This window comes from Hordeum vulgare, chromosome 5H (genome assembly GCF_904849725.1).
Source record: "Hordeum vulgare subsp. vulgare chromosome 5H, MorexV3_pseudomolecules_assembly, whole genome shotgun sequence".
In the NCBI taxonomy this organism is placed as follows: Eukaryota; Viridiplantae; Streptophyta; class Magnoliopsida; order Poales; family Poaceae; genus Hordeum; species Hordeum vulgare.
In genome coordinates this window covers 137008461-137019484 of record NC_058522.1, presented here as the reverse complement: position 1 = coordinate 137019484, position 11024 = coordinate 137008461, and the positions used below count along the sequence as shown (strand labels likewise).

The window sequence follows — 11024 nt, the reverse complement described above, 5'->3', positions numbered from 1 at the left end:
TTTTACTAATGGTGGACCACAGGTGCGCCATTAGTATCTGGTATACTAATGGCGCACCAGGCAGTGCGCCATTAGTATAGCTCATGGTGCGTCATTAATATCTGGTATACTAATGGCGCACCAGGCAGTGCGCCATTAGTATCTGGTATACTAATGGCGCACCAGGAAGTGCTCCATTAGTATAGCTCATGGTGTGCCATTAGTATGCCTCCTAGGGGCCATATTTACCCATGTGCTCTGGCTTACTAATGGAGCACTAGTTGACGATGCGCCACTAGTGTGCTTTTGCAGTGCGCCACTAAAGTGTTGAGTAGTGCGCCACTAGTTTGAATATTATATTAGGTATTATTATTTTTCTGATATTTGCACAGATTACAAAACATATTATTGCACAGAATATAGAGAGCACAACATATAAACAGCAGATTTATCGAATACAATAGAAGATTAGTCTCCGAATACAATTCATCATATTAGTCTACGAATTTAAAATACCGAACAAAGTTAGAACATTACAAGTCCCGAGACCGCGAGTAGCGAGTTTGTCTTCACATTACAAGTCGATATCGATCATCTAAACTACCATCACATAGAAGAGAGCTGTGGGCATCACTACCATCTACGCGTGCGCTGCCATCATCAGTGGTGGCATCCTCGGCGGCACCATCAGTGGTGTCATCCCCGACGTCACTAGGGGTTGTGTAGTCGGGATCGGTGTCTTCCGTGGCATCCTCATAGCGGTGAGGTTCTTCCTCCATCTCCTAGGACAGCTCCTAGAATGCCTTGCCCGAACCACCAGCCTCATCATTGTGGGCCATGTTTCGCTCTAAATAGGAAAAACGTTTAGTCAAAAAAGTTGGTTATTGTCAAGGAACAAGATCATGGTCTCATCATTTAGGGTTTGTCGACACCGAGGCATCCTAAAAGCTAAGTTTTTATCATTTAGGGTTTGTCAACGCCGAGGCACCCTAAAAGCCTAAGCTTTCATCATTTAGGTTTTTATCGACACCGAGGCACCCTAAAAGCCAAGGTTTTATAATTTAGGGTTTGTCGACACTGGACCATAGGGACAACAAGACAAGCCTTGTGGACGGACATGCAATGGGGTGTAGACATCAGAATATGGATTGCACAAATAAATGGTGCATGCACTGCAAAAAGGAGCCCAACACAGAATTGCAATCACATCCTCAAGCAAGATGATGATCAGTCACAATAACACAAGACCGCCACCACACATCCAAACAATAAATCACCAACGGCTCGATTACCAGCCGTTATGTATGTCCTGATTGTGAGTGTGTGTGTGTGTGAGAGAGAGAGAGAGAGAGGTTATGTATGTCTTGATTGTTCTACTTGGTAACAAAAGACTATGCAAAAGTTAAAGAAAACTTAAAATAAAATTAGGCATATAAAGCATAGCAGTATATGTTCATGCTCCTGAGCCAATGAGTAAGCTAGTGTAGATTAGGAGCCCCCTGGATTTTTTATAGTAGAATAAAGCTACAATTTTTCTTCTCCAATTTATGCCTTTTTCGACTAATCACCAACCAATACGCTCAAATAGAATGGCGATGTTCATAGAAATTTATCTAATCGCGACAACATAACAAGTAAGCTATGTACATGGCAGGAAGGGGAAGAGGCATGCCTGGGCCGTCTAGGATCTACAGGCCGTCGGGGGCGGGGGGTGTGGTGGGGATGGAGGGGGGACTACCACAGCAGGGAGCTCCCAATCTTCTGTTCCAGGTGTAGCTTCACTTGTCTGCAATTACAAAAGTAATTTTCTTTATGGGTCACTCGATTCAATCAATCAGCAGGAGAAATATTGCAATTTAAAAGGATCCTCAGGTCAACCAACAAAAGTTTGCACAGGGAAGGAAACATGCAGCGACATTATAGCTACACACGGACTGATTCAGGAGTATGGTGCTACAAGAGACACAACTGCTGAAAAGAAAAGATCCAGTATCCGTCGAAAACATCAGGATTCAGGAAACTCCCAACCAACCTGGCCTCACATATGCAAAACATATATTTCTGTCCAATTTAAGCAGGGTAGCAGGCGTCCATCATGCACGTATATGAAGAACATAAGTACTAATATGCATAGAGTGAGAGAGAAGACTATGCATATCAAATATATGTTCTTGCTCCTGAGCAAACTAGTAAGCTGGAACAAATTAAGAGCCTTGTCCACTTTGTTTCCTACAAGCATCTTTATGCAGTCCTGGTTGGTCGAATACAGGTCAATTTCCTTGGCCCATATGTCAGACAGATTTGTGAACATGTCTCGGCGAGTAACATCGTACACTAGAAAAAAGACGAGGCATTCATTAAGTGGCATCTCTCAAAATTAGACAGCGCATTAGATATAACCCAACAAGAAACACACCAGTGAAAGAAACAGAAAAAAGGCTTTGGCGCCCTGTGTAGTGAATGACTCCTAATAAGTTAACCAAAGCCAGAAAGAGAGTTGTACTTTTCTATGATGAAGTAGGGTTGACAGTTGTATGTTCTATGATAATGATACAGTAGGCTCGGCAGTTTTTAAAAAATAAAAAAGCCTGAAAAGGTAACACTATAGATGAAGTGATTTTCTTTCAGGAAAGTCAAGCTGACCTACTTAATCATGTATGTATAACTGAAAACACAACCATCTAAGGCGATGTGTAGTTCATCAATGTAAGGAAATTGACAGAATAGTTTATTGTCAAGACTAGCCTAGTTGATGTGGCATCAAGTTCCAACAATGTAGGAAAAGGAGAAGAAAGGAGTATGACACGGCCTTCAACAGTGCAAACCGAAGTGTGAAGAGAAAGAATTACCCATGATGATCCCTTGTGCCCCTCTGTAGTAAGAGCTGGTCAAGGTCCTAAACCTTTCCTGTGTACGATGGTTAAGCCAGAGGAAATCGGAGTTGCCCCTCAAGGTTGTTGGAGTTGCAGCTCTCGCTGTCTCGCTGCCAACACTAGGTAATTAACAATGCCTCCTGCACCAGGCACCATGCATGAAGAATTAGTCGTCCGTCGGTAACTAAGTGATGCTCTACTGCCTAACTAAGTGATGTCGGACAATGATAAGAAGCCAAGAGGGTTTGAAACTGAACCACGTGGTACATCTCTGGCATTTAAACATGATGAGAAAAAAGTGCATCCCATCCCTTCCCATCCTTTTTCTACACACTACCATAACAAGTGATAGCAAAAGGTAGAGAATTTTGCCCTCACCTTTCTCGCATGGGGACGCACGGGCAGTTCCAGAAGCCTTGGGGCGCCTCGGCGGCCTTGTCGTCGTAATGCCTGGTTTGATTCGATTCCAAAAGCAACAGGTTCAGGTAGGCATGTAAGTAAGTAACAACACATGTCTGTGTGTCAAAAACAAAAACAGACGATGCGTTCCTAACAAGGCATGAGATGATTGAATACTACCTGCAGGGGCAGAGAGGAGCTCCGAGTTGATCCTTGTGGTCAGCATGCCCGTGCAAAAAAGATGTTTTTCTTCTAGTTAACGAAAGCAATGAATTAATCATCAAAGGAGAGGGACAGACACATCATGGGCGTGAACATGAACTCTGTTAGAGCTTAATTTGAATCAATCAATCAATCAACGAGGCACATCACATCAGTACAGCAGCAGCAGGTATGTGAATGAACTATTTTGGTTTGTACCAGTACCACTATCATGAACCACACTGTTTGACCTTAATTAGCTAGCATTTGCAGCAGCTGGTAGATGAACAAGATGGAGTCGAGGTTGCAGCTAATGACCAGCAGCAGGGAAAGGATAAGGATAAGGGGAAGGGCCGGACCTTGATGACGACGGCGGTGACGAACTTGTCGGAGCAGAAGAAGGTGCAGGAGCAGCGGGCATACTGCTCCGAGAACTTGCGCATTATCTCCACAGACTTCTGCTCGGACGAATACGCCGCTCCCCCGTCTCCGGCCGCTGCAAAACGCGGCAAGAACCGATTTTTTCAGATTCAGATGGTTTGTTTTGGGATTGGGATTGGGATTTGGATTTGGATTTGGGGGGTTTGGTTGAGAGAAGAAAATGTTACCTTGGGCTCGGACGGCGCACCTGCCTCCGCGCCGTCCGCCCCTGGAGACGGGCGGCGGGCAGAGCAGGGTCCCGGCGGTGGAGGTGATGGACATCATCGGCGATGGTTGTGGGTGGGTCGAGTGGGGAAGGAGGGAGGAGAAAGGGATAAGGCGAGACGAGAGGCGGACACCAGAGGAGGAGGAGACAGACTCCGGAAGGGGTGATAGCAATGGCGCATCTCCAGGGGTGCGCCATTAGTGATTTTGCAAAAAGAAAATTATTATAGTGGCGCACCACCTACAAATGCGCCATTAGTAACCCTGGTTACTAATGGCGCACCAGCTGATGATGCGTCATTAGTAGTTTTGCAAAAAAAAATTATAGTAGTGGCGCACTGGGTGAGTGGTGCGCCATTACTAGTTAAACTAGTAATGTCGCACTCTGCCTCGGTGCGCCGTTAGTAGTTTTGCAAAAAAAAATAGTAGTGACGCACCGAGTGTGTGGTGCACCACTAGTGTCCATCACACTAATGGCACACCTGCACATGATGCGCCACTGCTATATAGTAGTGGCGCACTACTTGTGTGGTGCGCCATTAGTGTTTGTATCATCTATAGCCCTTTTCCTAGTAGTGATGAATGTGGATGCAGATGAGGTTGATGACAATGATGAGAGTGGATATAGTTAAATCATAGTGGAAGAGGGTAGTAACATTGATTATGTGCCTAAAATTGCAGATAGTTATTATGCCATATTAGAGGGGGCAATGACTTATATGTCAACAATTGCTTTGATGTTGTAGAGAAGAAGAGGAATGAGGAACCCTTGGAGGTGTTAGAAGATGATGAGTTAGGAAGGTCAGATTCTGATGTTGAAGGAAGAATTCATATGAACTTCAAAACATTCAGGGATGAAGATTTGTTATGCCCTAAGTTTCATGTGGGCCAAGTTTTTCATAATGGGCAGCTGCTTAGGAAGGCTATCAAACAATACTCATGCAGGAACAGGGTCAACCTCAAGATGCCAACTAATGACAAGATGGGGGTTTGTGCAAAGTGTGAAGAGGAGTGCCCTTTTTATATATGGACATCCATTGATAATAGGTCAAAGGAATTCATGGTAAAGAAGCTTATGGACAATCACACATGCATCAAGAAATGGAAGGTGATAAACTTCATAGCTTCATACATGGCACAGAAGTATCTAGACTCATTTGGGGAAGATGAAAACATGAGCATGAAGATCTTATCTAGGGTGGTGCAAGAAAAAAGGAATATGAAGCCTACAAGGAGTAAGCTTAGGAGAGCTAAAAGGTTGTCTCTTCATATTGTCCATGGAGATGATGAGAAACAGTACAACAAGCTTTGGGACCATGCAAATGAATGGAGAAGGTCAAATCGAGGGAGCACTTTTTATTTAGCTACAAATACAGATGGTACCTTCCTGCACTGCTATTTGTCTTTGGAGCCAAGCAAGAGAGGGCTCATGCAAGCTTGTGGGCTCGTAATCCACCTAGATGGTTGCCATTTGAAGACTATATATGGAGGTGTTCTTCTCAATGCAGTTGGCTTAGATCCAAATGAATGCATCTATCCAATTGCTTGTGTCGTTGTTGACATTTAGAACAATGACACCTAGAGATGGTTCTTATCCTCTTTGAAGCAAGACCTAGGCATTACTGAAAAAACTGATCTCTAGACAATTATGTCTGACAAGCAAAAGGTACTTCCATGTCTTTACCACTTTGTCATGATGCATGGTTAGACACTTGATTTTGTCCAAACTGTCATGCTAACATTGTCTTGGACATATTTCCACGGTCTCAGCAAAGCTGTGAGAGATTACTTTCCACATGCATAACGCAGGTTATGTGTCAGCCATTTCTGGCAGAACTATCAAGAGCGGTTCAGGGGTGAATTTCTCAAGAACCAGCTTTGGAAAATGTGCTAGGAGCACAACTCCTACTAATTTTGAAGAGAACATGGAAGAGCTGAAATTGATAAACTTTGAAACATGGAAATGGCTAGACGGGATGGACCCCAAAACTTGGGTTAGGGCATTTCAAAGTGAATTCCCCAAGTGTGATATTATTCTCAATAATGCTTGTGGAGTGTTCAACAAATAAGTTGCATCATTTTTGTGTGTTTCTCCCAAGTGTGATATTTTTTGCCAATTAGTTTTGCAGCACATGAACCAATTATTGTCCATGTGGGTTGCAGGTACATACTTGAAACCAGAGAGCTCTCAATTATGTCATTGATCGTGTTACTCAAAAAGGAGTTGATGACAAGGTTTTACAACAAGAGGGTGTAAGGATAAACATGGGATGGCAGTCTTTGCCCCAAAATTAAGAAAAGACTTGAGAAGAATGATGAACTATCAGCTACGTGTCATGCATCAAATGCAGGAGAAGGAATATTCCAGGTAATCTAGCTCAGCTTTGCATTTTCCCAAGTTCATTTGCATATTCATGTTAGTTGCATTGTAGCCTATGTTATATGTGTAGGTTGCTAACTCTTGGATCGATAGAAGGGGTGTCTAGAGGGGGGTGAATAGACTACTTGCATAAATTAAAATCCTATCCTTTTCCCAATTTTAATGGTTGGCATAGTTTAGAATTCTAACAAGTCTAGTGCACCCTACACATGCTAGTCAACATATATGGCAGCGGAAAGTAAAGACATTGCACATGTAAGTAAGGAGTAGAGTTTAGGAAGATCAAACGCAAAGATTGACATGGTGATTTTTGGCGTGGTTCCGATAGGTGGTGCTATCGTACATCCACGTTAGTTGAGACTTCAACCCACGGAGGGTAACAGATGCAAGAGTCCATGGAGGGATCCACCCACAAGGGGTCCACGAAGAAGCGGACTTGTCTATTCCACCATCGCTTACGTGCACACAGGACTAGCCTCACTCGTGGTAGATCTTCACGAAGTGGGCGATCTCCTTGCCGGTACAAACTTCTTTGTTCAACTTCACAATACGAAGTAGGACGCTCGCAAGCAACACCTAGCTAATCTAGGAGGTACCACCCTCCAAAAGGTAATAGATGCGGTAGAACGATGAACTCCTTGCTCTTGTGCTTCAAAAGATAGTCTCCTCAACACCCAATCACTCTCTTAGAGATTTGGCATGGGTAGGAGAGATTGATTTTGTGGAAAGCAACTTGGTGAGGCTAGAGATCAAGTTTCAAATGGTTGTATTGGAAAATCTTGATCTCAACCCATGAGTAGGTGGCTCTCTCTCAGAAAATGGATCTGGCAATAAAGTGTGTGTTTGAGTGCTTCTCCCATGAATGAGAGGTGGGACAAGGGGTGTAAATAGGTAGCACACAAAATCCAACCGTTACACCAAAAGTGGAAAACTCTAAGCACTTGAGAAACCAATTCATCATAGTACCTCACCCCCTTTAATAGTATTTGCTTTCCTATGGACTCAAAAGTGATTTCTCACAAATGTAAAATATAGAGTCTTCTTGCTTCAAGCTTGAGACAATCATATTCATTTCCTTCATCAAGGAGCTTCTCCTCAAAATCCTTTGGCCAATGCTCTCTTTGGACTATACATGAAATATACAAGGTAAAAATGTTAGTCCAAGAGACAATGTATGTTGTCATGAATTATCAAAACCGCCAAGGGAGCATATGTGCTTTCAATCTCCCCCTTTTTGGTAATTGATGAGAACATACAATCAAAGCTTCAATTAAAGATATGCATTATAATATGACAACTTTGAAAGATACATGACTAGTACAACCCCCCCCCCCCCTAAATGTGTGCAATCCCCTTTTTAAAAGGATAGTTGCTTTAGACTACATGGGCACACGCATGGTAGAAGGACAAGACAAGTCACATAAATCTTGGCTACATGCATCAAACAAATGTGAATGAAGCACTTCCATGTTTAAGACTCACTCTTGCAACCAATATGTGCAAGAGACAAGAGATCATCTTGAACAAGGATATGATGCATATACTTACCTTGAGGTAATTGAGCGTCTTAGCAGTAGGAGTACACTTGGGAAAACAAAAGTTAGATAACACAAGAGTACTCTACTGTAGAGATGCAAAGAGCTTCATAAGTACCAAGATATGGAGAACATATGAGAAATCTAATTTGATGATAGATATGTCTCCAAGAGAATTTAGAACTTTCTCCCCTAAGGATGAATATGTAAGAATTTCCGATCCCCCTGAATCATAGCATGTAGATATTGGGAGTAGGTAGGGTGAGACAAGTTCAAACCAAAGATAGCGGAATAAAGTTATATCTCTCTCCCCCTGAGTATGTGAGGTTTGATATATCTCCCGCTTTGGTAGATATCCCCTTAGGTAGACCTCCCCTTAGGTATATACATCAACCCTTTTGACTGAAGCTTATTGGAAGCTTTGATATTATATTTCTCCCCCTTTGGCATTGATTTCCAAAAGATGAGAATGGGGCATCAATCTAGGAGGCGTGCATTTTCTCAGGAACACATGCCAGAACCAAGCTTCGTCAAGTTAGCATGAGATCAGAATACCAGGATGCCACATGTTACTACACCTGCTAGCAGGGATGGAAGTCAAGCCATGAAGCTGAGGCAGATGAAGATGGAGAAAGATAGAGAAATGGCAGAGAAGAGGGATGTTGCAGCAGAGAAGAGAGTTGTTGAGGCACGAGAGAAGAGAGACCTTGTTACAAAAAATAAAGTAATAGAAAGAGAAGCAAAGAAGCACAGATAAATGAGAAAAGGGATGCTACTAATGTTGCAAATAAGAAGGTAATAGCTCAAGCCAAGAGAACATTCATCCTTAAATAAAGAGAGAAGAAAGTAGTAGAGCTCGTAGCTGCTAGAGAGGAGGCAAGGAAGACAAAAGCTTTTGAGCTTGCTGCTAAAAGAAAGTAATATCATCACAACAGGTGTGTTCTTATGAGAGCCTCTTCAAGTCAACAAACACATACCATGGGAGGTGGATCCAGTAGTAATAAATACAAGAAGGTCAACATTTTTTATGAGCTGAGAGAGCCTAGGAAGTAAAAAACTTTGGTCTCTATCAGGTCAATGTGCTTCTGGTGAACTAGTCCATCATTTTGGTGTTTCTGTTCATGTTGAGTTTAAATTTAGTGGTGTGGAAGTATTGAACTTAACCTTGGTGTTATGCTTGTTAGACATGTGCTTGTGGTGAAGTTCGGATATTTAATATTGTATTTATCCTCTGGCTATGATGTGCTTGCTATATATGTTGCTTGTCACTACCAATTTCTATGAATCACATCAGTACCTCGCGATCACCTTTATTATATATGTACTAGTGATCATCTATGTTATATATGTACTAGTGATCACTTTTGTCATTTATCACTTATCATTTTGTCAAATGACAACACAGTTATGCAAACAAGCCAACCGTGATCATATATTTTCCAATAGAATTCCATAGCTTGCAGCTTGATTACATAATTTAAAGAGGAGAACACTTCTTCACTGCTAATGTCACACCTAACATCATCTCACTAATACTTATCACATGCATGGCTAACATCAGACTAAATCACCTTCTTCATAGTAGCAACAATTCTACCATCACCTGCTTCACTTCATCACCAGCATCAGACACATCACGCACATAAGCACACCTACTGCCACAACTATCTTCAACACAACAACAATTTGCATGCGAACCTGCAACAATGATGCATTCATCCTATCCTTAGATCATGAAACCCTAAATCCTACTGCCATTTCTCCTTTAGCTCTTCTTTGTTCATTGCGTCGTTCCAGCTCTCCTCTCTTGTCGTGAGACCACCCAATTGTATACACACATGTGACACCCCTGATTAGCAGCTACATTAACCCATGTAATCAACCTACAATAACATGATGATTAAGCTAATCCTTTCTGCAAATCCATGTGTGATCACCTTAGGAATCAAATCCTAATTCATTTTTCCTTTGAAATTCAAATTCATTTGAAATGTGGATTTAAAAGTTTTGTAAACCCGAAAACAAAAATCATGGATGGGTTGCAAATATTCCATAAGAAATTATAAAACTATAAACCACATTTTTATAAATTATTTTGGTGCCACACTATTAATAAAACAAATGTCAAATCAATTATTAAATCCCCTTTTGACTTATGTAAAATTGAAATAAATTCTCGAGGCCCCAAAGTTTTTGTGGCACTCCCTAATATTGCAATGCTAACATTAGGCCAAGTGGAATATTTTTACGAAAATATTTTCTCAATAAAATACTTAAAACGGAAACAAATATAAGAAAAATCTAAAAGAAATTTAGAAAATGAAAATCCCCTGTCCCCCCCCCCGACACTGGGCCTAGGCCCATCTCCCCCTCTCGAGTCGGCCCAACCTCCCCCACTCATCTCCTTCCCTTGCAACACGGGGTACAGGGGGAGGCGTGGTAGCCATCGGCCGGCCATGGCGACCATCCCCCAGTTGCCTCCCTTCTATTTTACTGTCGGCGGTCCCTCCCCCGCAACCCTAGCGGCTCCCCTCGCTCGTCCCTCTCCCTCTTTGATTTGCTCGTCCTTGAACCACGACCGCCATGTCGCTTCCAAAAACACGGTCACCGTGCCTCCAGTGCCCCCTTGATGTGTTCTCGAGCTTCGTGGGCCTCCCCTTCCTCTACCTCATGCACCAATTTGAGTCGTGGCTCGTTCCACCGTCGTCCCTGAGCACTTCCCCCCTCTTGGTCCCGACGGATTTCTCCGGTCGACCCACTAGACTCTGACCTCCTCACACCTCCCCAAGCTTTCCCTACAATGATGTGAGCTCCCCCTTGTAGTCCCCTCCCTCGCTCCACTCCCGTAGGCCCGCTAGCTAGTTGTTGTCTTTCTGAGCTCTGGTCGCCGTCATGGTTGGTCGCCTCGAGCTCCCGGGCCCCTTCGCCTTGGTTGGGAAGCACCAACATGCTCCTGGTGACCTTCAGAACATGTGATGTCGTTGCTTTGCTCGTTTTGCTTGTTGTAGATGC

The 11024-nt window shown here is 42.9% G+C and overlaps 1 protein-coding gene across 1 annotated transcript in view; it reads right to left on the bottom strand.

The window, feature by feature from the left end:
* Window positions 1–2200: 2200 nt before the first annotated feature.
* The window catches only part of LOC123396420, a 28730-nt gene continuing 19906 nt past the window's right edge, over window positions 2201–11024 (bottom strand). Inside the window, exons 2-7 of the mRNA XM_045091359.1 lie at window positions 4061–4279; window positions 3812–3948; window positions 3432–3503; window positions 3231–3302; window positions 2829–2992; window positions 2201–2313 (exon numbers count right to left, since the gene is read on the bottom strand). Coding sequence (XP_044947294.1) covers window positions 2928–2992; window positions 3231–3302; window positions 3432–3503; window positions 3812–3948; window positions 4061–4279 — 565 coding nt within the window. The 3' untranslated portion in view covers window positions 2201–2313; window positions 2829–2927. The remainder of the gene's footprint in view (window positions 2314–2828; window positions 2993–3230; window positions 3303–3431; window positions 3504–3811; window positions 3949–4060; window positions 4280–11024) is intronic.